Source organism: Candoia aspera, chromosome 16 (genome assembly GCF_035149785.1).
Source record: "Candoia aspera isolate rCanAsp1 chromosome 16, rCanAsp1.hap2, whole genome shotgun sequence".
In the NCBI taxonomy this organism is placed as follows: domain Eukaryota; kingdom Metazoa; phylum Chordata; class Lepidosauria; order Squamata; family Boidae; genus Candoia; species Candoia aspera.
In genome coordinates this window covers 4643523-4670071 of record NC_086168.1, presented here as the reverse complement: position 1 = coordinate 4670071, position 26549 = coordinate 4643523, and the positions used below count along the sequence as shown (strand labels likewise).

The 26549-nt window shown below is 45.9% G+C and overlaps 2 protein-coding genes across 3 annotated transcripts in view; one reads left to right on the top strand and one right to left on the bottom strand.

Moving 5' to 3' along the window:
- The window catches only part of UCK1 (uridine-cytidine kinase 1), a 12802-nt gene extending 9655 nt beyond the window's left edge, over positions 1-3147 (top strand). The window contains exons 6-7 of the mRNA XM_063315987.1: positions 5-53; positions 1600-3147. Of these exons, the coding sequence (XP_063172057.1) occupies positions 5-53; positions 1600-1787 (237 nt within the window). The 3' untranslated portion in view covers positions 1788-3147. The remainder of the gene's footprint in view (positions 1-4; positions 54-1599) is intronic.
- On the bottom strand, positions 3139-26549 carry POMT1 (protein O-mannosyltransferase 1). 2 transcript variants are annotated; one of them, XM_063315984.1, is made up of 20 exons: positions 26388-26549; positions 24530-24674; positions 23576-23682; positions 21401-21451; positions 20409-20555; positions 19312-19423; positions 18363-18428; positions 18062-18155; positions 16352-16507; positions 13747-13877; positions 12664-12759; positions 11938-12030; positions 10856-10952; positions 10186-10278; positions 8979-9099; positions 7650-7747; positions 7019-7132; positions 6689-6815; positions 6138-6315; positions 3139-4640 (listed from the first exon to the last, which is right to left on the bottom strand). In XM_063315984.1, exons 2-20 carry the CDS (start codon positions 24649-24651, stop codon positions 4466-4468), a joined length of 2178 nt encoding a protein of 725 aa, XP_063172054.1. In that variant the 5' UTR covers positions 24652-24674; positions 26388-26549; the 3' UTR covers positions 3139-4465. The 2 variants fall into 2 exon arrangements, with proteins under 2 accessions (XP_063172054.1, XP_063172053.1); XM_063315983.1 differs by having other exon boundaries at positions 26434-26549.

Here is a 26549-nt window from a genome sequence, read left to right as displayed (position 1 = left end):
GCAGACCAAGAAATACGCGGATGTGATTATCCCTCGAGGAGTGGATAATATGGGTAAGAAATGTGCCTGTTTGAGCAAGAAGCCTGTCGGAACGGGAACCGGAGGGGAATTGTCTAATTCTGGACAAACAATCTGTGTATCGAAGGCAAATTCAGCTGTTAGTGGAGCTGCAAGAAATTTTGAGAGCTTCTCATGTGTCTTAAAGGATTGCTGTCATCTTCCTTTGGGGAGGGTGGTTGGCAGCAATCTAGGCTTGCAATAAACTGTGTTCCCGAGTTTGCAGTTTGGTAAAAATCAGGGGTGGTTTAGCAAGCTCTGTAACGTTAGAGGGTGCTTGAGGCCGTCCTGTATGGGGGAAATGCCTGTCTTAAATTGAGTCCCGTGGGGGCACAGTGCAGGCATCTAAAGGGGTCTGCTTCAGTTTTTTTCGATCTCTTTCTCTTTAAAAGTTTATTTCCTCAACCCACTGGATAATCTTTGGTTATGACCTCGAAGGCTTCCCTTCCTGGTTATTAGACGGCGAGGCAACATTTTGGGCCCGTTTCGTTAGCTGCTCAAAGTGCCTGGGACAAGGTTTTGTTCGGAAGGGTTCTGCAGGGGGTTAAGATTTGGCTCTTGAGGGGTGTGGACTTGCGCTGAAAGGAAGCTGAGAAAAGCTTCTATAAATAAAAAGACAGCAGCATCGCTCCCGTGATTCACTCTTTCTCAAGAATGACTAATAACAACAAATGCTGGGGTTGACCAAGGGCGATGGATGAAAGCTGAATCACACTGACTTCTATTTCGAGCTGCCTCCAAATGGGGTTGATGCAAACTCCTTTTTCCGATATACTCACTCTCTCTCTCTCTCTCTCTCTCACACACACACACACACACACACACATGCACAAACACACACACACACACACACACAGAATAGTTCAGGCTGTGAATCAGTTGCTTTATCCCAATCAGGATTTTTGAGACCCCTAAAAACTGTAGTGAAGATCCAAATAATGTCCTTCCTTCCTTCCCTCCCTCCCCTTTCTCCTCCCTCCTTTCCTTCCTCCTTTCCTTCCTCTTTCAATCTTCAATATTTTCTCTCCCTTTCCCTCCCTCCCTCCCTCCCTTCTTCAAAGCAAAGATACAATTTCAAAAGCTATAATACCAATCGGTGGACAAAGAGAATGACTGAAGTTAAACAATCAGCGCTCAGTATAACATTAATAAAGGCTTCAACATTGTTAAAAGACAAAGTACATTTCTTAGGGCAGACAAGAGAGAATATCCAGCGTATTTGATTTATTTGATTCCTATCCCCCTTTTGTTCAGGAGCGCCAGAGGCTGCATCATAGTGCCCCTTCTATTTTTCCCCATCACAACAACCCTTTGAGGTTGGACTTTCATGGCTCCCGAGCCCTTTGTGTCCCGTTTCACCACTTAAAGAACCCAGGGCGTCCATGATCCTCAGCTGAGTGGGGCTGTTGAAATCCTTGACAAGGATTGATCGCAAATGATCGCCTTAGGCTGAATTCTCTTGTCAGAAATTTTATTAAAGATTAGATGAAATGAATGCAGAAACCTAGGCTAAATTCTCCATCTCCTTCTGTTCGTTTGCAGTGGCCATAAACCTGATTGTGCAGCACATCCAGGACATCCTCAGCGGCGACCTCTGCAAGTGGCATCGTGGCGCAGTGAATGGGTACGGCCGTTCGTCCAAGCGGCCGTTCCCGGAACAAGCCGACAGCATCCCCTTGCTGGCTGCTGGGAAAAGGTCGCACCTGGAGTCCAGCAGCCGCCCTCATTGACCAGGTTGGAGGCTTAGCCGGCCTTCTCTGCACCAGCTGGACTTTGCAGACCTTCTGGGGGGTTCCTTAGCCAGCCAGCCCTTCGTTCAAAGGGTGGCTTAGCTGTTCTTCCCCGGTTGATTCCTAAACAAGCCCCAGTTTGTTTGTGCTGAAATCCCAAAGTAAGCCATGTGGGTGGATCCATCCTCCCTCCCTCCCTTCATCTCTCTCCCTTCCTTCCCTCCCTCCCTCCCCATCCTTAATCCTTCCTTCCTTCTTTCCTTCCTTCATCTTCCCCTTCCTCCCTCCCTTCTTTGCTCCTTCCTTGTCTTCCCCTCCCCTCGCTCCTTCCTCCTCTCATCTTCCCCTTCCTTCCTCCCTCCCTCAGTCCTTCCGTCTTCCCCTTTCCCTCATTCTTTGCTCCTTCCTTGTCTTTCTCTCCCCTCCCTCCCTTTCATCTTCCCCTCCCTCCCTCCCTCCCTCCCTTTGCTCCTTCCGTCTTCCCCCCTCCCCCTCCTTCCATTTTCCCCTCCCTCCCTCTTCACCCCTTCCTTCTGTCTTTCCCTCCCTCCCTTTGCTCCTTCCGTCTTCCCCCCTCCCCCTCCTTCCATTTTCCCCTCCCTCCCTCTTCACCCCTTCCTTCTGTCTTTCCCTCCCTCCCCTTCTCCTTCCTTCCTTGGCACTGCATGTTATGTGAACCCTTCTCTTCCTCTCCCTTCCCAAGTCTTTTGACATCTCTTTACTTAAAATTAACAGTGTTCTACGTAGACCCATCTCCTTGGCTGTTTTGCAATCCCTGAAAAAAATGTTAGATGTTCCAGACAATTTCTTCACTGCTGGAATTGTGTATGGTAGTTTCAGCTTTCAAGAGAGACCAGTAAGAGGGTGGGGAATTATTGAAAGAACTACTGAGTATCCTCATTTCTTCCAGCAAGCTATTTTCCCTGTCTCATGAACCCTAAGATCTTCCTATGGGGTTGGGAGCTGTCTTTCTTCAATGGGAGAAATCTACCTCCCCATAGATCTTCATATTAAGGGCTATAATGCGTAGGAGAAAGCAGGAAGCACTGTGTGCGAATCAACTTGCAATTGTCCTGAAATCCTTTTTTTTTTTATTGCTTTCATATGAACATGCTTAGAAAGCTGCCCAGGTTTTTGTCCTCTTGCTTGCCAACCCAGCTTCTGGACCCTTTCATCCATTCAGATCTTTCTAAAATTAGAGAATACGGCTTTGGAAAACTAATGTCTTTATTTTCTGTTCCTCCCCTAGCTTCACTTTATAATAAATCTGGGTGGGATTTTAAGAGTTGAATCCCAAAAACGTCTCCTAGGTTCTTCCATTTGTTTGATTTTGTTAAAGAATTAAAGAGACTCAAAATTACAGTTGCCTTTAATCGTTTCTATTTTGTTTCACGTTAAAAAAAATCCTTACATCAAAAGAATAAATACAGCACCTTCATTAACCGTAGAAGTTCACAGCAAGAAAGGGAGACTTTTCTGTCGAAGTGCCCAGCTGCAAGCAGGACTTTGAATCAGTTGATTTTTTAATTAACTTTCATATTTTTTTAAGCTGTCTAGCACCATTTTCTAAACTAGGAGTGATCATAGCTGGGCTGCCACCCTCCAGATGGCCACTAGGGGGCCAAGAAATGGTTTTCCACATTGTTCTGCTGCCATCTAGTGGTGATCTGGAGGTCTGCAGCCTTTCAATGCTAAGCTTGCTTTGAACAGGCAGGCTCTCTGGCCTTCATAGATGCGAGCGCAAAATAAATGAATGCTTTCTCATTTACATGGGGAGGGTGGGATAGTCCAAATCTGTGGACTGCAAGCCTCCAAATTTTCAGCATGGTTTTGGGGTGGGGGGGAGGATCCACATCTTTGAAGGTACCAAGTAGAAGGTTGAGTGGAATAGATGGAAGTGGGTGGAAAAAATCAGCCCTGCGGAACAGCTTACTCCTTCAAGTAATTTGGGTTCTGCAGACCCTTGGGGTCATCCATAAGATCATAGAGAAAGACACCAACTTGATGGATAGGTTTTACCATACCCAAAATTCATGCCTGTCAGCCCTCAAGTCTTCCTGATCAGCATAGCTTCCATGGGGGTACCTCAATTCCCAGAGCATCTTAGCCAGCCACTGTTGAGACCTCTGGAAGCTGAAGACGAGAGGTCTGCAGTGATGCTCCATGGGTTCATAATGGTGCTCCTACCAAGTGATGGTAGCCCTGCCCTTTTTATGGGCTGAGATAAACAAGTTTCATGTTCAGGTTGATTTCTCCCTGTTCCTCTTTCACATTAACATCAGAGCCGGTTCTGCAAAACTTCAATATTCCCAAATGTTTATGGTCTCAATGAACCCCATCCACGTTGAGGTGGTCTCTGGCCAGAAAGGCCTGTGCACTCTTTCCACACTCAAGAGACTGGGGGAGGATTTTCCCCCTTCCTCTGCCCCAAATGAGCAAAGTTCACTTCTTTTTCTTTCACTTGTCCAAATAGAGCTTGCTCAGGATTTTTCCTCTGCAGGGGAAACCGGAAAAACAGCCCAGGCCACCCACATGTCCATCCTGCTGGGCATTTCCAATTCAATAATGCTGTTTCAGGGAACGTAAGTAATGTCAGAATTGGTCCAAAGTGGAAGGGATTTATAGTTAAGATGAATTCTTCATCTTCCTTTTCTCGCCCATCCGTCTCCCGGCCTCGGTCAGCGTTTGCGGATCAAAATGTCCCAGCTGTCCTTCCAACGCAGGGCCTCCAACTCGGCTTTGGAGAGCGCCGGCTCGCCATAGGTGAGCGGCCGGAATGTGTGGTATGTAAGGTAGACAGAAGATAACCAGGCTGCCACTAAGGCACTGTGCATGCTCTTAGAAAGTCTGGACCTATCGGGGAGAAGAGAGAGAGAGAGAGTAAAACACGCTAAATCGAAGGTGGAACTACAGGTAGTCCTCACTTAACGACCACAATAGGGACCAGAAGCGACCTGATACTATGACCATTTTTACAATGGTTGTTAAGTGAGTCACGGGTCATGGAGTGAATCACTGCGGTTGTTAAAACAAATCCAGGTTCCCCAATGGATTTTTTTGCTGGAAACCAGCAAAAAAGTCACAAATGGCAATCATATGACCGCAGGACGCCACAACTGGTTGTAAATGCGAGCCAGCTGCCATGTGCCTGAATTGCAATCACGTGACTGTGGGGATAGTGCAACGTTTTGCGACGGTTGCATGAGTACAGGTCGTCAAGCACTTTTTCTGAGACTGTCGTAACTTTGGACCATCGTTAAGCGAGGACTACCTTGAAACATGTCTGGCTTTTTTGTGTGAAATCCGGCCTGTTTCCAGCATCCTCTTTTTCCCTCTTGATCACAATCATAGAGAACCAGGCACAGCAGTGTTTCTCGATCTCGGCAACTTTTAAGATATGTGGACTTCGACTCCCAGAATTCCCTAACCAGCATGGGGAAAAAAACACTGCCTTAGAGGAAGATATTTCTCATTATTTCTTAAGGAGAACCCCAACAACGAATAAAGGGTCAGGAGGCTAAAATGGATCCAAAGCCTAAGATTATCCACTCGTGCATGAGTTAAACAACAATTTGGGGCTCCCATGAGGTCAGAGCAAGCATGGACAGGAGTCTGCCTACAGTGTCTCTTGAGTGCTTTGCTGGAGCCCACTGTACTTCCATCATTGTCTACTAGGATTCAGGAAGGTAGTCAATCTTGATCCTGAGGCAGCTGAAGAAACTACCTTCGTTCAACTCTTGACAAACTGACCCATCTGTGGTTTCCCCCCGATCGGACTGACACAGAGTCCCTGGGCAGACTCCTCCGGAAGCAAAGAGGCCTCTCTCCATGAAGAGAAACCCTGTTCCCAAATGTCTCTAGACAGTGAGGCTGCTTAAATTCAGGAGAAGACCAGGTTTCAGCTCCTGACATTTGGATCAGCAATGGCCTCAGGTTAGCTAGGGGTCAAAAACGCAGCTCCAGCAAAGAGGATTCATTCAACACCACAGAGGTCAACCATCTGCGGCAGAAAGAAGGCGGATGGGGTTGAGTCAGGCTGTCTGGGATGGGATGTGGGAAAGACCTTGGGAGAGGAGGCGAAGGGATGCTGTCAGGGAACAGTCAGATAAGAGACGGCCTCGCCCACAGCTGGATAGTGGGCGGGGCAAGAGGCTCAGAAGGGACCCTCCCTAGTTTCTCGGGCTGTAGAGGAGACGGTGGGAGAACTGCACATTTGGACTTGCCAGATTCTCTTAATGTAGCTTTACAATAAAGTGAAATTAGCTCATCTGGTTGTGATTCCAATCTGGTTTACCCCACAAAGCCAACATTAATCTTGCAAGTCTCCCAAGGACCGTCACACTGTCCTACCTGCAGAGGAAGTCGCTCGTGTGCTGCAGGATGACGGGGATCAGGAGCAATTGAAAAGTAACGGCTGGCAGATAATGGTAAAGAAAGAGGGTCTTCTCCATCAGGAAGAACGGGAGATAGTTCACAGCCCATCCACCTACAAAAATGCTTCCGGCCAGGATCCACTGCTGCCATGTCTCTGCCGAGAAACAGGACGGGGCGGGGAAACAGGCGTATCATTTTCTCAGGGCGAGGGATGCCCGAATGGGCACCCAGGAGCACAAGCAGCCTGCTGTGTGCCTGGAGGCATTTTACCACCTGCGGGATGGGCACAGCAAATGCCCACCAAGCAAGGGAGGAGCAGAATGCTCTGCAAAGTCTCTAGCAGGAGGGAAAAAATCAGCCAAAGGCTGAACCAGGAGATCTCCTGGAACAAGCAAAATCCCAAGAGGAGCAGGAGACCGCCAAGGCTTCAGCCCTGGCCAAGACAACTGGTCTCTGCCAACCCAATTATGAGGTCCTGGGCGAAAGACCGGGATGGGATGGGAGGCGTGACCCTTGAAAGTCCAGACCTTCAGGGATATCCCGGATATTCCGCTGTCGCCGCAGCAGGTACCCCAGGAGCAAAACCACGTAGACGACTGTGGCTGTGTTGGCCGACGTCCAGCTGACGACGTTGCCCAAGAGGTGAATTTGAGCCTGGCCAGGAAAGATCAAGAAGATGCTTCGAGCTGTGTCTGGAACACAAGGCCCGCACAAGCTCCTCCTCATCTGGCTACCCTCGAGGAGTTACCGGTTACCAAAACAGCAGCCTTTTGATCGAAGCGTTACCAGGGACGCTGCCCCTACCACCATCCCAGAAAACGAGGTGCTAAGCCCGCATAAAAATCCGGTAAAATCACCCCTGAGCTGGAATGGAACCAATAAGCAATGTTGGTCTCCATGGTGACCCAATCCAAAGGAGACGAGCTGTACTTATGTTCTGTATCCTCATTTTTCAGAGTGAGTATCTTCCACTGGAATGAAATGGGAGAACCAGGTTTCAGATCCGGGCCTGGGTTATCAGCGCAAGCTACTGAGCCCAGTGAAACAGCCCCCAATCCCAAATGTCCCTTGGAGCCTAGCGCTCCACAGTGTAATACCAGCTCAGGAATGTACACAACAGGCTTGCCGTTCTGGTTTGTTTAGGGTTACATCCGCGGGACATCCCCTGTCCAAACGTGGCTTCACCGTATGCCCTGCTTCCCACAACACTATTTAATTCAGCCTTTCGCAACCCAGATGAGTGGATCCCTCAGCTGCTACGTATTTTTTTGCAGCTGTAATTCTTCCAACTTTTCTTTTCAACGCTGTTCCCCACCCAGTCATTTGCCGAGATGGCCGGCTATATAAATCGACAAAATAAATAAAGGCGTTTCAACTCCCAGAATCCCCTGGACAAGCATGGCCACTGCTGAGAATTCTGGGAGCTGAAGTGCACCCTGTGAAGAGGCTATCAGCTTAGGGAAGGCTGATGGGGCAACCTTCTTTCACCTGCAGTTCGGTGAACTTGGCAATGAAGGTGAGGTTCTGGCTGATGTTGATCTGAGTGGGCAGATGCAATTCCACCTCTCTCTCTTTTTGTTCATGGCCTGGAAAAGATTGAGAGAGAGACCTGAGAAACCAGGATAGTCAGGGCCAATTTTTCTCCCATAATCCTTCAGGGCGTTCTCCAAAAACATGTGGGCTTTTGGTGTCGACCACTGCTCACAGAAGACAATTATTTTATGGGCTGTCAACACTCCCCATAAAGGTCTTCGAGTCCTTCCCCAAGAGAGAGAACTCGCAGCCACCCAGATGTTGCCAGATGCCACCACCTGATCTTCCCTAAGCCTAGCTGGAGGTCCAGCACATCTGGAGAAAGACACGTCGTCGAAGCCTGCAGCCCAGCTTCAAAGCTTGCAGCCCAGTTGGAGAGTGCTGGTGGCCAATCCAACTCTACCCCGAAGTACAAAATTCAAATCTTGCTGCTTGACCCCTTCCCGTGAAGATGATTCCCCATTCCTTCAGCCGCCATTGCTGGACTGTTCTTAGCGCTGGGATTCTCTGCCTCAAGCACAACGGCTCCACCAAACTCAAAAACAGGACCTCGGACTGAGCTATCCAAAGCAACGTAAGATACAAGAAGACACACGTTTGCAGCCACGGGAGGGTCCTGAGGACAGGAGCTCTGTACAAAGCTGAGGACAGATGTTTTCTGGCCCCACGCTCCAATAACCCACAGATTTCTCATCAAATGGGGTAAATGAATTGGGCCACAACAGCCTTTCCCAAGTTGGAGAGATCTCTTACAACGTCGGCTAACCAAAGCGGAGGAGACAGAGTGGAATCTTTTCCAAAGCAAGGGATGGACACAGCCAAGGAGAAGCTGCTCCCTGCTCCTCCTCTGAGCCACCCCTGCAGCCCAGAATTTAACTCCCTTTAACTCCCCCACAAAGAAAAAACCTGGATTAATGTCCAAAGAGGCTTTCTTAAAACTGAGAGCCAGTTTGGTCTAGTGGTTAAGGTGCTGGGCTAGAAACCAGGAGTCTGTGAGTTCTAGTTCTGCCTGAGGCATGAAAGCGGGCTGGGTGACCGTGGGCTGGTCCCTCCCTCTCAGCCCAAGAGCCAATCAGGTGTGGTAGGAGAGTTCTAGTCCCGCCTTAGGCATGAAAGCCGGCTGGGTGACCTTGGGCCAGTCCCTCTCTCTCAGCCCAACCCACCTCACAGGGTTGTTGTTGGGAAAATAGGAGGAGGAAGGAGTATTAGGTATGTTCACCACCTTGAGTTATTTATAAAAATAATAAAGGCGGGATAGAAAATAATTTTTTTAAAAAACCTGACTTTTCCCGTATCGGTGCTCTTCCACATTCCACAACATGCTTTGGTGGTAGCCCTTGGAAATCTTTTCGCCAATGACCTCCAGTTGCCGGTAGCCCCACTCGGGTAGAGAGGCTCCGCTGAGCTGGGGTGAGAAAGAACAGAATGGTTAAAAAAGCGACTTAAAATGCCAGCTGGGGTCGAACAGGTCGAAGGGACTGCAAGGCCCCATCTGTCTGAATAAGCGGGGTGATGATCTGCCAGCCCTGCGAGGTAGTCCAGACAAGAAGCACCAACCATGAGCACTAACACCACCTTTATTGTAAGGTTCCAGTAACAGATTCTTGCAAGTCTGAAAGCATCTCTCCCTTCCTCTCCTTTTACTCTTTGGAAAACTAGGGAGGTCCCTTCTGAGATGCTTCCCATGCCCCATTTCCTTCTGTGGGCTGAGACCCCTTTTACACAACAGTTGTCTGGTCTGTGGCTCTTTGTCAGCCTTCCCAGCCCTCCCAGACAGGAGACACAACCGGATGAGCTAATTCTACTTTATTGTAAGGCTACATTAACAGAATCTTGCAAGTCTGAAAGGATAATTCTCCCCCCATCTCCTTTACAGCCAAAAAACTAGGGAGGGTCCCTTCTGAGCCTCTTTCTCCACCCATTATGCAACTGCAGGCTCTGTCCTCCCTTATCTGACCCTTCTTTTGGCAGCATCTCTTTGCCCCAGTCTCCCAAGGTCTTTCCCTCATACCATTATTTCACCCTCCCCTTCAGATTCATCCCCCCCGGTCTCCTTTGCAGCCTGAGAAACTAGGGAGGGTCCCTCCTGAGCCTCTTTCTCCACCCATTATGCAGCTGTGGGCTATGCTGCCTCTTATCTGACCGTTCCCTTGGCAGCGTCTCTTTGCCTGGTCTCCCAAGGTCATTCTCACTTGCAAGACTGAAAATACAAATCTCCTGCCATCTCTTTTACAGTCTGAAAAGTTAGGGGAACTTTCTGAGTTTCTTTCTCTGCCCATTATGCAGCTGCAGGCGATGCCATCTCTTACCCAATTGTTTTGTAGGCAGCATCTCTTCCTCCTGTCTCCCAAGGTCATTCCCCCATCCCATTCCGTGCTGTTTCACATTCTTGTGAATGTCAAACAGCCGTCCACAAAACAGAAACTTTCTCCACCCTCTCTGCACCATCGGTTGCCAGAAACTTTAGAGGTCAAGCCCCCAACCCACTCACCTTTAGCACTGCTGACGTGTTGACATGGACCAGCCTGACTTCAGACAGGATTGTTTTCCAAATCTCGTTATCTGAGTCCCGGTTCACAATTTCCTGTGTGTTTGAAAGGCACATTTCCTGCATGGTTCCTGCCACGGCAGTCTGGCTAATACTCTGCATTTATTGTTCTTGCTGCATCATCGTGTTCGGTGTCTGATTATAACTAAGTTAGGAAACCGGTTTAGATCCAGGATTTTTATTTTAGTTGAGCCCTTTATGGTAGGAGGGGAGAGAACTCTTACCAATTCCTTGAAATTCTACAGCCTTCTAATTCCACCTTCCCCATTATGCTGGATCAAACTTTCAGGGGACATAAGTAACTTGTGTGTAAATTGCCCCCGAGCTCAGAATTGAACAGTTAGGTCCGTTATCTTCTTGGAACTTGGCGTTCTCCTTGCAAGACCAAGAGAAGATCATTCAATCCTGAGCTACATATATTTTCCATTATTGCAAAGATTATTTCTTTCAGTGGCAGGTTCTAGGGGAAAGCAATGGAAATGGAGCCCGCTTCTACCCCCTCGGAGACATCCTTGTCCTTCTCAGATGTTTTCAAGTCCAGCTGCTTGTTCTTTGGAAAGGCAAAGAGCCAAAGAGCATCTTCATGCTCTCTTGGCAACCCCCAGGCACTCACCACTCTCCAGAGATTCTGGGCGGGCATGGAAATGTTGTAATCGATGTAACAGGACACCTCTTGGGAATGTGGGCTCAGCGGCGCAGCCACGTCATGCCTACAAAACAGAGAAAGCCAACATTGGGCCCAGGTCAATGCAACCATGTAGAACGGGGACCTAGGAAACCTAGACAGGTAGTCCTTGACTTATGACTGTTCGAAGTTATGACGCCACCGGAAAAAGTGACTCGTGACCAGTCCTCGCACATTTCGGGACTGTCGCAACATCCCTGTAGTCATGTGATCAAAAGGCACTTGGCAACTGGCATGTACTTATGATGGTTGCAGCATCCCGGGGTCACGTGATCTCCATTTCCCAGCCAGCTTCTGACAAGCAAAGTCAATGGCAGAAGTCAGATTCACTTAACAACCACATGATTCATTTAACAACCAAGGCAGAAAGGACATAAAACGGGGTGTGACTCACTTAACAACTACCTTGCTTAGTGACAGATGTTCCGGTCCCAATTGTGGTCGTAAGTCAAGGACTACCTGTATTATTTTTAGGGGTGTTTTTCTTTTATTTCTTTTCTTCTTTCTTAACATCTGCAAATAATAATATAGTGGAGATTTGGGCATGAAGCTCAAAAATGTATGCTGCTTTTTTGTATCATGAAATTGTGCTCTGCTTGGTATCTTTTACTCATGTTATATTGAATAATAATTGTTGAACTGCAGAAGCTGGCTGGGAAGGTCAAAAATGGCGATCACATGACGGTGGGACGCTGCAACGGTCATAAATGCAAACTGGTGGCCAAGCGCCCAAATTGTGATCACGTGACTGGGGGGACACTGTGACAGTTGTTAAGTGCGAGGACCAGTCACAAGTCGTTTTTTCCAGCACCAGCGTAAGTCTGAACCGTCACTAAATGAATGGTCATTAAGCAAGGACCACCTGTATGCTTCAATCTGATCGTGGACCGTTATAATAGCAGTTATTATATCGCAACCAACACAAAATCAGTAGAGTTCAAATACAAAATGAGGGTGCAAGCAGTTTCCATAGAACCCACAGCTGGAAGCCACGGGGGAAAAGGGCTTACGTGTTAAGGTAACGGGTGGTAATTCCGTGGACCAGCTGCACAATGTAGCCGTGTCTCACAGGCCGTGGAGGGTTGCTAGCTACCAGATGCTGCCTGTTTGGGAGAGGCAGAAAAACAGAGGCTTTAACCAGCAAAATCAAATTGGAAGAACCTACCCTTGGATCCGCAGCTTTTTCAGGACATGGGGCCTTTGTGTGCTGTTGTTCTTTATTAATTTTTCCAATTAAAAAAGAGAAAGAACCCCAAACCCTAAAAACTTGAATGAGCTTTGACAAAAACCACACAATTAGGTGCCTAGAAATCTTCCAGGAAAACATTCATTTTTACCCCGCAAAATATGTACAGGTTTAAGAACAGACTGCGTTTATGGACGACTCCTAGTTATGAACAGACTGCCATAAAGACCATTATATTAAAAATTCGAGTTTAGTACAATGTTTCGGGTTAAATACAGAAACCTACTTTGTGTATTATTATGTTTAAGATGTTTTAGCGTCTTTGGAAGTGTTTCTCAAGTGTTTTATATAGAGAGAAAGGTAAAATATATACGTACTAGATACTAAGACAAACATTTGACAAACCGATGCTAAATAATTGTTTTGACGTACATATAAATTCGACTTAAGGACAGACTTAGGAACGGAGCTCGTTCTTAAACCGGGGGCCTGCTGTACCCATATTTGGGGATCGATTGTGCAAAACCAAAAGGTGAATCCAGAGGCTTACCTCCCGGGATCCTTGACAATCCACCAGTTATTCACATCCTTAAAGGGATAGCAAGTCACCTGCTGCTGATGGGAGCTGCCCCGTCCATTTTCATACCTGGAGAAGACACAGTGGAAGTGTGAAATAACCATCTCTGCAGCCAGAAAGGACGGAATGCAGGATAACCTGAAAGTGTCTTTTAGGACACACAGAACCAATTTCTTTTCTCCACTTAATAGGAAGAGAAGACAGGGATGCCAGCCCTTCAAGGTCAGCCAGGTCAAAGCAAAGATTTCAGGAGTGCAACTTTATCGTAATGACAGAAACTTGAAAGCCGGACATTTTCTCTTACGCCAAACACGGCAGGGATATTTTTGAGCTTCCCTCTTACGTTTTCTCCTTCGCAGGATTGAATTGTATCTTATTTTGCCTTAACTGCCCCTTCTTCAAAATTATCTATGCATCTACTGCAAGAGGGCACTGTCACCTCCCCTCCAGGCATCTGGGACAAAGGGCACTTCCTGTCTGGAGGGCTAATAAAGGATTAAAAATATTTTTCTTTTCTCTCCCCATCTTCCCTTCCTTTTGGGATCTGTGGTCTTCAATTGTAAATACAAAGATTTTTCTTATTCAATAAGCACTCTATAAGTCTTTTGGGGAAAAGGGGCAGAAGATATGAATGGATGAATACAAAAGAATGTGTCTTAAGTGCCCTCCATCCAAAGACAACTAAAAAACTGGCTGGTAAAACTATTCATACAATAAGAACACAATATCATAAAAAAAAACTGTTAACAGAATTCAACAGTGAAAGCAGAAGTTAAGAACCCCCGAAGACACTAACAGCATAAAGACAGTGAAATTTTATTTATAATTTCTGAAAAGAGGGTTGGGTTAGCAGTTAAGAAATTCTCTTTCCCTTCCAGAATTCAGCACTGCAGGGGGAAATTTAAAAAATCTAATTTCACGTTCAGAGACAGATTATTAATTCGATCCAGAGTATTTTGGAAACTTTTTGGATTTAAGGAAGTAGCATCCCATGAAGATATCCTACAGAGATGGATCAGTTGCAGGACAGGCAAAATCAAGCCCTTCCTCCCTCACCTGATGGGATATGTATTCCGGTGGGAATGAAGCCAACAAGGTAAGGGTTTGCCCAAGATATTCCTCAACGTAATCTGGGAACCATAAGCCACTTCCAAGGGCTGCCCCTGAGTGATGCGAGAAAGACCCCCCTAGAAAAAGGCAGAGTTAGTTGCACACCAGCATCCAGAGACACAAAACCATCAGCCTATTTTTTTTAACATTTAAATATTTTATCGGTAAAGTACAGCAATATCAAGATATGATAAAGTACAACCAAAAACAATGTGGCTAACATAGTCAAAAGAGTATACAAAATAGTAATTAAATGAGTGACGTTTGAAGAAACTAAAGACATATCCATAAAGCCTTAATATGGAATTAGCTCAATCCTTTAGTGTATTATTAAATCTAGCCTATAGACCATCTATTGCTCCATCTTCTCAGTTTTAATACAGTGTGTTAGTACACTGAGCCAGTCTGATCTAGTGGTTAAGGCAATGGGCTAGAAACCAGGAGATTGTGAGTTCTAGTCCCGCCTGAGGCATGAAAGCCGGCTGGGTGACCTTGGGCCAGTCCCCCTCTCAGCACAAGAGCCAATCAGGCGTGGTAGGAGAGTTCTAGTCCTGCCTTTGGCATGAGAGCCAGCTGGGTGACCTTGGGCCAGTCCCCCTCTCAGCCCAAGAGCCAATCAGGCGTGGCAGGAGAGTTCTAGTCCCGCCTGAGGCATGACAGCCAGCTGGGTGATCTTGGGCCAGTCCCCCTCTCAGCACAAGAGCCAATCAGGCGTGGTAGGAGAGTTCTAGTCCTGCCTTTGGCATGAGAGCCAGCTGGGTGACCTTGGGCCAGTCCCCCTCTCAGCACAAGAGCCAATCAGGCGTGGTAGGAGAGTTCTAGTCCCGCCTGAGGCATGAAAGCCAGCTGGGTGACCTTGGGCCAGTCCCCCTCTCAGCCCAAGAGCCAATCAGGTGTGGTAGGAGAGTTCTAGTCCTGCCTTTGGCATGAGAGCCAGCTGGGTGACCTTGGGCCAGTCCCTCTCCCTCAGCCCAAGAGCCAATCAGGCGTGGTAGGAGAGTTCTAGTCCCGCCTGAGGCATGAAAGCCGGCTGGGTGACCTTGGGCCAGTCCCCCTCTCAGCCCAAGAGCCAATCAGGCGTGGTAGGAGAGTTCTAGTCCCGCCTTAGGCATGAAAGCCGGCTGGGTGACCTTGGGCCAGTCCCCCTCTCAGCACAAGAGCCAATCAGGCGTGGTACGAGAGTTCTAGTCCTGCCTTTGGCATGAGAGCCAGCTGGGTGACCTTGGGCCAGTCCCCCTCTCAGCCCAAGAGCCAATCAGGCGTGGTAGGAGAGTTCTAGTCCCGCCTGAGGCATGAAAGCCAGCTGGGTGACCTTGGGCCAGTCCCCCTCTCAGCACAAGAGCCAATCAGGCGTGGTAGGAGAGTTCTAGTCCTGCCTTTGGCATGAGAGCCAGCTGGGTGACCTTGGGCCAGTCCCCCTCTCAGCACAAGAGCCAATCAGGCGTGGTAGGAGAGTTCTAGTCCCGCCTGAGGCATGACAGCCAGCTGGGTGACCTTGGGCCAGTCCCCCTCTCAGCCCAAGAGCCAATCAGGCGTGGTAGGAGAGTTCTAGTCCCGCCTGAGGCATGAAAGCCAGCTGGGTGACCTTGGGCCAGTCCCCCTCTCAGCACAAGAGCCAATCAGGCGTGGTAGGAGAGTTCTAGTCCTGCCTTTGGCATGAGAGCCGGCTGGGTGACCTTGGGCCAGTCCCCCTCTCAGCCCAAGAGCCAATCAGGCGTGGTAGGAGAGGTCTAGTCCCGCCTCAGGCATGAAAGCCGGCTGGGTGACCTTGGGCCAGTCACTTTCTCTCAGCCCTAGGAAGGAGGCAATGGCAAACCACTTCTGGTTCTGGAATGGCTGGTGAAGATAATGGAGCTTGCAGAAATGGCTAAATTAACTTCCTCGATCAGAGAAAAGACGATATCTACATTTATGGCTGACTGGAAACCCCTCACAGACTTTTTGCATGGAATGGGGGTGGGGGGGGGAAAAGCACTTATGACTTGTGGTTTTGATGATTAGGAGAAAAAAATGGGTAATAGAAAAATGTGAGCATTTTTTTTGTAACCATAGAGTAAGAATTAATTTTGTAATTGTACTTCTATTTGCTGCAAAGGAAATTGGAAGCTGCTCCTTCCTTCCTTCTTCCCTCCCTCCCTCCCTCCCTCCCTCTTTATTAGTTTCTGTTAGTTTTTACGTTCTTTGTAAAACTTTTAATAAAATTTACACACACACACACACACTAAAAGAAGGTATCCTGGGGATGTCCACAAGTAAGAGAGGGGCAGAAGAGACAATGCTTTTCTGCAAGACTGCCCTGCTCAGATTAAAGCCTACCGGCGTTGAGTTCCTACTGGAGATACAGCAAGCAATTTCCAAGACTCTCAACCGTCTATAAATTTGCCCAGCTCTCTTTCAAAATCTTCATCCACCCCAGCAAATCCCATCTCCGACTCAAACTCCTCTCCACCAGTTATTCATGCCGTAAAATCTTCAGCTGCTCTGAGGAAAAAAAAAAACCCAAAACGCTCTCCCTTTTTCCCAAACAGCCTCAGACGCAGCTCGGCCTCACCTCTAAGCTGGCCTGGAAAGCGCTGCTCATGATTTGATCGTGGGGCCCGGACCGGTAGAGCAACATCAAATGGATGTAGAAAAACGAGAGATAGAGACCGACTGGGATGATCAGAAGAGCTAATCCTCGGGCTAAGAAGTGCCACAGCAGGGAGATCTAAAAGGGACAAGGCAAAGTGGTTCAGTTTTGCTTCTAAAACTCAAAACCGCCAGCCGGGGCTGCATCTAGTTGGGTTCAAACCAACTCTATAGGCCCTAAAAACTTTAATAAAAGTTTGTGTGTGTGTCATTCAGAATCACAGTTCCTTACTTAAATCCTACTAGCAAAAGGCTACCTCCACAGCATCCTATTCATCTCTCAACCACAACTCCAAGATAGGTCCAAAATAGCTCAGTAGCTTCCGTGGTTAAAGGATGACTTGAACCCGGGTCACGCCGATCCTTCTCCAACACTGCCCTACCCACCAAGCTGGTTGTCCAACATAAAACCTACAGGGACAATAGTTGAGTCTCTGTGCGGTAACCTAACTCGGGGAAGAAATATCCCAATCTGATCTTGAATGACGTCCCTCAAACAGGGAATTTGTCATCTTATGAAGAACGCTGGCTCAGGGCACAGCAAAGAGGACAATTTTATGGAGCTGAAAAATCAAGTCACTTTCTTGGTTTTAAGCAGCGGGTCCAGGATATGAGTTGTACATCTGATTTTGGAAAGGCTCTGTGCTCTAAAAAGGAGAAGATGACACATTACGTTGCTATGTGGTCCAGATATAATCATAAGCTTAACAGCTAAATTAATTCCATATAGTTATTTATACTTATTATAGAGATTTTTCCCCCTATCACTTACTGTTGTTGTTATGTTTAGTTCATTTAACCATTATAAATATTTAAGGTTTTCTTCCCCTAAAAATGAAATCAATAAATTGATCAATCAGTCTCTCTTATCTATCTATCTATCTGTCTGTCTGTCTGTCTGTCTGTCTGTCTGTCTATCTATCTATCTATCTATCTATCTATCTATCTATCTATCATGTCTGTCTGTCTGTCTGTCTGTCTGTCTACCTACCTACCTACCTACCTACCTACCTACCTACCTATCTATCTATCATCTCAGGGACCCGGTGGCACTGCGGGTTAAACCGCTGAGCTGCTGAGCTTGCCGATCGGAAGGTCGGCGGTTCGAATCCGCGTGACGGGGTGAGCTCCCGTTGCTAGTCCCAGCTCCTGCTGACCTAGCAGTTTGAAAACATGCCAATGTGAGTAGATTAATAGGTACCGCTTCGGCGGGCAGGTAACGGCGTTCCGCTTAGTCATGCCGGCCACATGACCACGGAAGTGTCTTTGGACAAACGCCGGCTCTTCGGCTTTGAAACGGAGATGAGCACCGCCCCCTAGAGTCGGACACGACTGGACTTAATGTCAAGGGAAACCTTTACCTTTACCTTATCTATCATCTCTATTTATCTATCTTTGGAAAGGGCAGCTCAACACTATGTCAGAAAGCCTAGCATTTACTTGTGAATATTCCCAATTTTACAATCAAACGGGTGTGGGAGAGGACATTCATTGCAACCTTTACCTAGTACGTTCTAAGAAAAACTGCTCTGTCAAAGCTGGGTCAACTGATTCTGAAAGGCTCTCCAGAAGGGCCAGACATCAACTCCCACAATCCCAGAGTGACAATATCCTAGATAACCCTCCAACTTACATTGGACAAGGAGCAATCGCCAACCAGTTGCCAGCAATGGATTCCTGCCAGGCTCAGAATGAGGACGTAAGTGAAGAGGCCCATGTATTTCACCCTGCAAAGCAAGCATGAAATGCCACCTGAACCAAGTTCAACAGGACATCACCTCAACTGGGGTTTAAGACAAGGAGGAGAATACATAGGCAACCTATGTTGGAAAAGGGACACAGAAGGGACAGTTGGAGACCCCTAGAAGATCTAGGATCTTCATGAACAAGGCAGCTATGAGATAACTTAGGAGACCATCAAGAGTCATGCTTACCCAACTGCACAAGAGCAGGAGATCCCTGCTAGCAACAGCCAGAACCACCACCTTGCAGAAAAGGGGCTTGAAGAAGAAAGAGAAAGTTAAACACACCGATCACAGGCCAGCCCCTAATCCCCAAGTCTTCAACTTCCCTGAACACCTCTTCACAGAGGAGAAGAGCCCCAAGTTGGAAGCTGCTGCCAGCTTCAATTCTGCAGAATATCGCTCTTCTAAAGCCATTAGTTTGGCCTAGGATGGGCTCTGTTGCATATTAACTCCACCAAATCTTGCCCCATTCTGGAATTGCCTCCAGGGCCACAGATGTCGGCCCGACCATTAACCAGAGGGAAGTTATCAGCAGGGTGAAGGAAATTCCCAGGTTTGCAGAAGTATTTTATAACACAGAGGGGGGAAAAACAGAATGGGGAAGTCTGTAAGAACTGCACACACTCAGGGAGCAAAAAATGATTACAGACTCAGGGGCAAGTCGCTGGCTTGGAATTTTGGAAAGGGGTAACAAACTGGTGATGGCTTATTGAGTACTTTATAATGTGAACCGCGGACCCCACTCAAAAGCCCCTGAGATGCCAACATTAAAACTGTGCAGTGCTCTGGATTTTTTTCTTTTTTCAAAGGTGCCTCAGGATGCACAACGGCGTAAACCGAAGCATTTGTCTGCCATGGCTTGCCGTAAACTTTCCTGGGATGGCCCAGTGCAGACTGAATTGAAAATGCTGCACAACTGTATTACAAAAAGGTTCACGGTGATTTGTTTTTCAAGCCCAGTTTTGTTGCAGAACCCTGGTGTGTGCTAAGCCATAAACCACTGTTTATAAATCATGAGAATGTGGGTCACATGTCACATTAGGCTAAATCCAAAGAGACGTTCCTGCTTGGCAGGATTTGTGAAGCCGCTGCACAGTTCCATTGTAAACAAAGCTGGAAAACAAAAGGCATCCTTTACCTTTGTTTCTGCAAGTTGTAAAACTTCAGATAAGCTAACACTGCCAGGAGGATGAAAAAGATTAGAATTGACTCCAAAAGCATCAGTCTGGACTGAGTAATAAGTGAATTTTCTGTTAAGGAAGAGGAGGACAAAGGAGAAGTGAGAACTTTTAAAAACAATTTATTAAAAATTTATTCATTTCTTTATCATTACTTTTGATTTCCACTTCATTTCTCTCTCTCTTTCTCTCTCTATATATAAAATTAGAATTTTTCAATACAGTAAAAACAAACAAACAAAAAGGTAAGAAAAAAAGAATACAAGAATGAAGAGAAAGAAAACCAAAGAAAAGAAAAGAAAAACAGAATTCTGCCTTCCACTCTTCTCTATTGAGTAATTTTCATCTTAACCTTTTCCCCATCCGCATCATGCATTTTTAGCCCCCAAATCCTGAAAACATCAATTCAATTTTTTCTTCTTTCTTCGTTCAACAAAAGGTCCATTTAAGGTTTCCAGTCTTTCAAAGAAAAAATCTTAGTTGTTTTTTCTCTGACCAAATTGGTCAGCTTCAACATTTCTGCAATTCAATTCAGTTCAATTCTTTAATTAAGTTCAATTAATTTTATAATCCAATCTTCCATTGTAGGCATTTCATGGCTTTTCCAACTTTTTGCCTATAATAATCTTGCTGCAGTTACCATATACAAGATTAGTTTCCCATATTTCTTTTCTAATTCCTTGTCCATAAGACCCAGTAGGAATAATTCTGGTTTCATCATCGTATTCGTCTGCAGTATCTTTTGCATCGTGGTATGGATTTGCAAAATGCCCCTCTGTTTCTGAAGACCACAAGTAGCTTACAGTTAACAACTTAAAATAGAGAATCAACAGGATAATCCTTACAGGCTTGCAGACCACGGATCTTATGAAAACCTGCTTCAGAAATCCTTTTAGTTAACAAGAGGGGTAAAAACGGCTTCAAGAAATAAAGTGAAAAAAGCAATAAACAGAAATAAAAAATAAAAGAAATAGAAATAAAGTAAATGTCATCAAGACTCTGTTCGAAAATGTGAGAAAATGACATCAATGGAGAATTGAAAGGAACGATATCTTACCAAGCAAAATCAGGACTGCACCACCCAGGGCAACAAAATGGGTGAAATGTAGCTCGACCAATATTTGGTATGCCAAGGGAACACACAAGCCACCGGCTACTGCTGGGAGTAGCCGCAAAGCCCAAACCGGCACATTGGAGGTGTATTCTAGGATAAAGGAAGAGAAAAATCAGTACCAAGTTATGCATTTGAGAAGCCATCAATTTCAGCCTGCTTATCTGCATCTCTCATCAACCCTTAGTAATACAGCAGGTCCCAGGTTTAAGAACGTCCCGGTTTATGGACGACTCCTAGTTAAGACTATTATGTTAAAAATTGAGTACAATGTTTAGGAACATTCCTAAACGGGGGACCTGCTGTAATACAAGAAGATTTGAATATATAAACCAGAGAACCCCTGAGCTGAAACCAGCCTTAAGGCAGTCACATTCAAGTGCGAACCCAGTGCAAGAACCCACATCGAAGCATTCTGAATGATGGCTTTTTCAACTTGGCTTGAAAACATTCAGCCAGGAACCCAGCAATTCGTCAGGCATCTGGTTCCCAAAAGAATTGTCCTTTCAGTTAAGAAACTTTCCCCAATTCTTCACAGGACTTTTATTTATGTTATTTAATAAATTTACATGGCCATCCATCTCATATTCATGACTCTGGGCATGTTATTTGTCATGCCACCTAAAAGCTTCACTCTGGGCAGGGTAGTGGCAGGATGGGGTCAAAAAAGTCAAGTTGGCAGGCGTGATAGTGCAATCAAAGCTCCGCCCGTTTTAAAACAATATCTGGGAACTATATTTCTAAGGACCCAGCCTAAAATCATGTTTGGTCTTTTCATAGCCCTGTCACACAGCTCACCCATACGCAGCTTAATAGAAAAGCAGAAAATTTGAGGGAAAAAATGCAGAAATTACATTTTCCTTTATTTTTCCCCTCCAATGTTTTTCTAGTTGTCCTTAGCAATAATTAGCTGGAGAATGAATCAGAAATCACTTTACCTGCTCCTATCCTGTTCCACAGGAAATTTCCATCAAATCCACCCAAATAACCTAAAGTGGAAGGAAAAGATTCAAAATTAGACCACTGAAGAGTATTTTACAGGTAGTCCTCGCTTAATGACCATTCATTTAGTGATGGCTCAGACTTATGACAATGCTGGAAAAACCGACTTACAACCGGTTCTTACACTTATGACTGTCGCAGTGCCCCAAATCACGTGATCATGATTTGGGGGCTTGGCGATTGGTTCGCATTTATGACTGTCACAGCATTCCATGGTCACGTGATCGCCATTTTTCACCTTCCCGGCTGGCTTGTTAAGCAAATTACACAGTTCCCCATTGATTCTGCTTGCCAGAAGCTGGCCAGGGAGATCGAAAATGGCGATCACATGACCACAGGATGCAGCGATGGTCATAAATGTGAACCAGTTGCCAAGCGTCCAAATCGTGATCACGTGACTGCAGGGACACCACAATGGTTGTAAGTGTGAGGACCACTCACAAGTCGGTTTTTCAGTACCTTCGTAAGTCCAAACTGTCATTAAATGAATGGTTGTTAAGCAAGGACTGTCTATATCATGTCTCTTGTGAGTTTTTAGGTTGGGTCCAAAGTCTTAGAGCGGGATAAACATTGGGTTAGAGATAAATAAATGGAATTTTACCAAAGCAGACAGATCTTCAGGCTTTGCTTATAAAAAATAAGCATACCCTCAACTCTGGGGTTTTCCAGCTGCAACAAGGTCATTTTCTCAGCAGCAACCTGGAAGTGGCTTGCTACAGCTTCCTTTCAGGAACTTCTACCAGGATATCCTACCCAATATACCAACCAGCTCTCATCCTGGTTAGTTTTCAAGATAAGCCACAATTGATTAGGTGCTTCTAACAAGCTGGGCTCTTAACTCGCTCAAGTCAAGCTGGATGCTGGCTAAACCACATTGTTTCTCAGCAATGACATGGAAGGGGTTCACGCCTTCCTCGTCCTGGGATGTTTTTTCAGTTTCCCCATTTAGCTTAGATTCTACCCATACCTTGTAAAGTTTGGCAAATAAAGCAATTGGTTCAGCTCTTTATTTATTATTTGTATTTAAATGTATTATAGAGAGCCAGTGTGGCGCAGCGGTTAAGGCACCAGGCTAGAAACTGGCCGGCCATGAGTTCTAGTCCCGCCTGAGGCACAAAGCCAGCTGGGGGACCTTGGGCCAGTCACTCTTTCCTAGCCCTGGGAAGGAGGCAATGGAAAACCACTTCTGAAAAACCTTGCCAAGAAAACTGCAGGGACTTGTCCAGGCAGTCTCAAGAATTGGACACAATTGAACATATTAAAAAAAAAAAAGTATTATAGCTGCCCAACGCTCATGGACTCCGAGTGGCATTCAACACCACCCCCAAAATCCAAAAAAATAGATAAAACCTAAAACTACACAGTCACCCCAGACTAAAGTGATGTAACAGAACTCAAACAAAACTAAACAAGGGCCCCAAAAAACAGGACTACATCACCCCCAGGCCTGGGATCAAAGCCAGGTCCGCAAGAGTTGAAATTCTGGCATTATGACTAATAAATAGGGGTGAGGCAGATACTCTGAAGGAAAGAATGGAGCTAAACTCTATAAATCACTTAATCATGGCAGGAATGTCTTCCCTCAGGGAAAAAGTCTTGATTGCATCTCTCCTCCTTAATTGCAACTAAGAAAACAAACTTGAAGAACCCTCAGACAAAAGATCAAAGGGTTTTCTTTTTTAATAGTATTCTGCCTTACTACATGGTAAGAAAGAAAAGCCTATGCTCGGGTATAAAAATACATTTAATTAAGCACCAACGTTTTGCATTCTTCTGGCACCCTTTTTCTGTTTTCTCCTACATGTGCAAGTGAAGTTTGTGCTTTATTTATTTTATTTCTTTATCAAATTTTGCCACCGCCCATCTCCCCACAAAGGGGACTCTGGGCAGTTTCCAGCCAGGATAAAACATTAAAATACCTTAAAAAATATAAATACAAATATTAAAATATTTGCCTTTTCCAACATTCCCTTTCTGATTGTTCCCCCTCTTTGTTTGCAAAGTTTCGGGCAGTTTGTCAATATTTAAATCCACGACAATATGGTCTGGGTGGGAAGAGGCCTCAATCTGTTCTTGCAATGCAGGGTGAATTCTTGCAAAAGTTTGCATACCTCCGAAAGCAAAAAGCATGTGGCCAAACGGCGATCCACTGTCATCTACAAAAAAGATCCGCTTCATGTACAAGGAGAGGAACTGGCCGTAATAGACTTCATCGAAACTGGAATGCAATAAAATAAAATAAAATATTAAAAAGAGACATATTTTTCATTAAGTGCTCAAGGAATTGGATTATCAGCATGTCAGAGAAGCTCCCTGGGTTTCCATTTCAGCAGAAGAAGGCTCAGACAGCCTTAAAGTTATTGTCTTATTTGATAGGCTGCGTTGCAAAATACAAGAAGAAAATAAAAACCACAATTGCGAATTAGCAGACCACTCTTTGCAGAAGATCCGGGGCACTGCTAAAAATCTCCAAGCTGAATTTTATTTATTAGGATACATTTAGCAAACTTTTTAGCCCCAAAGCATTCAGGTCGACTACCGGTAAAATTTTAAACATATTCAACCAATATCCAAATATAATTATATGCCCTAAACAAAATGTATTTATTTATTAAATTTATACACCGCCCATCTCACGATAAAAGTGACTCTGGGCAGCTTACAAATGCATCATGAAGCCAAATCGTAACCCCAGTATGCCAGTCTTCACCGTTCAGCGAAATTTAGTTTAGTGAAGTAACTGACCAGTTCATCAGGTCAGTTACAATTCCATCAAATCATAAAACATAAACAAGCTCCGTTTGTGCAAGATGTAATCTTGTTTAGTGCTAATCTTCGTTTTTCCAGGCTTAGCATGTTCTCCAACCCCTACAAGATGGACTGAATAACGCGTTGCATGTTTGGGAAAAAAGGTACTGAAATGCAGTGGTGTGGTTTCCTGCAAAAAGTCTAAAAAACTGCAGAGAGAAATGTTTCTCTTTAATAACCGGAAGGGTGATTGTCTGCATGGACACCTTATATCTACTAAATCCATGATATATGTATATATTGAATCATTTACTTACACTACAGCTCTCGGATAGGACAGCGCCCACAGCCGGCTTATTAACCCAATCGCAGCCAAAACCACAAGGTTTACGTTGATCTCCACCGAAAAGACAATGGGCTGCTTTAGGAATCCAAGCATTTTTCTGAATGATCCAGTGGACTCTAAACGGGGAAATTGGTCCCATTCAGAAAAAATCATGACTTCAAATTCTGGCACGCTCTCCAACTGATGGAAAAATTATGCTCCCTGTCACAGCGGCAGCGAGAAAACACAACACGCCTCCTCCAAAGTTGAAATAATTGTGGAGTCCTTGGTGGTCCCTGAGCTGGATTGTTGATTTGCAGACGTTGCATGGCCCAGCTAGGTAGCATCATCAGTGCGAGGGAGGGTGGAGTTGGCTGCCTGTTTACATCTAGTAGCTCTGAGCTGGGTTATTGGCTTGCAGACGTTGCATGGCCCAGCTAGGTAGCATCATCAGTGAGAGGGAGGGTGGGGTGTGCTGCCTGTTTATATATAGTAACTTGCCCTGCCAGCTTTCCTCCTTGCTGCTTCCTTGATTAGAAGATTGTTTTCTGCCTGCTTGCTTGTCTGGTATTGATCCGTGGTGCTGGCTGCTGGAGGGGATCCCGCGTTTAGTCTGTCTGCTTCCTTGCTAGTTTGTTACTGTCTCTTTTCAATGGTGTGTAAACGTGGTTTACCATTTACCCCACCCTCCTCGCACTGATGGTGCTACCTAGTTGGGTCATGCAGCGTCTGCAAGCCAACAAGCAAACTCAGAGCTGCTAGATATGAACTGGCAGCCAACTCCACCCTCCCTCGCACTGATGATATATTATTATATTTATTTATTTTTATCCCACTTTTATTATTTTTTATAAATAACTCAAGGCAGCGAACATACCTAGTACTCCTTCCTCCTCCTATTTTCCCCACAACAGCAACCCTGTGAGGTTGGTTGGGCTGAGAGAGAGGGACTGGCCCAGAGTCACCCAGCCGGATTTCATGCCTGGGGCGGGATTAGAACTCACAGCCCCCTGGTTTCTAGCTGGGTCAGAGAACACCAAGGACTCCACAGCTCCACCCTGAGCTACAGAGATTATCTTCCATTGCAATAATTGTGGAATAAAAGTGTTGTGCATCTAACCAGGTGGGAGCTAATCTAAAAGAAACCCTCCCAGGCACAAAATGTCTTGGCTAATCCTGAAGCTTGCACAGCTCAGCATCTCGGGAGGGGACCCCGCTAAAGGTTTTTCTGGGTCTCTCCAAGGATGGGCGCTCCCTGACCCCTAGCACAAGGCGCCCCATCTTTGCTTCATTGCAAGGAAGCTTGAAATAATTTCAGAAACGCCCCTCTCTGCACACCTTCTATGCTGTTTCTGGCATCTGCTCCAAATCCCGTGGGGCAGAGAGCATCTCTTTGTGGCAAAGTGTCTGCCTGCAGATGGTGCTTATTATTATTATATTTTTTATCCTGTTGTATAGATAAACTCAAATTAATCAAGATTGCTATCCTGCTGTAGTAGTAGTAGTAATAATAATTACTATTACTATTACTATTATTATTATTATTGGTGCATCTTGTCTCCAACAGGGGGCAGCCCACCAATAGGTCTAGCAGCACTTGGAATTCAAATAGACTGCTTGTGGCCATGGAGGCTCCATTTTCCTGTGCCAATAGCAGCTCCTGAATAAATAATAGGCTTCTTCGTTCAGATCCTTCCTAACCCCCCTGCAATATTCAGGTCCCTTTTTCTCCTCCTTGCCTCTCCCTCCCCTTCCACATTTTGCACGCACCCCTGTTCTTTTCTGCTCCCCCTTCCCTCCCAAGGGCAGATATGCACGCAAGAAAAAAGACTGAATCTTAGAAATAGTACCGGGGGTCGCCTTTAACCTTCCTCCCAATTATTTCGAGCGCCTCACCAAATCCCCTCCGCTTCTCGCTCGCTTGGTTCAAACTCCGTTCTCTCCCCCCCTTTTCTGGAATGCGCTCGCCTTCGTGCCGCTGTGGAGGCAGCGGCGATGGGACGTACCAATTA

What these genes read in the sequence shown, in the direction of transcription:
- POMT1 (XM_063315984.1), bottom strand. Translation starts at nt 24,651, where the DNA reads ATGCTTGGATTCCTAAAGCAGCCCATTGTCTTTTCGGTGGAGATCAAC. An exon ending in GCGATTGCTCCTTGTCCAAT is followed by an intron (nt 16,508 to 18,061) that starts GTAAGTTGGAGG and finishes TGTCCCTTTTAG; the next exon opens with ATCTCCCTGCTGTGGCACTT. An exon ending in AGAGCACCGATACGGGAAAA is followed by an intron (nt 7,748 to 8,978) that starts GTCAGGTTTTTT and finishes AATCTTTTCCAG; the next exon opens with GCCATGAACAAAAAGAGAGA.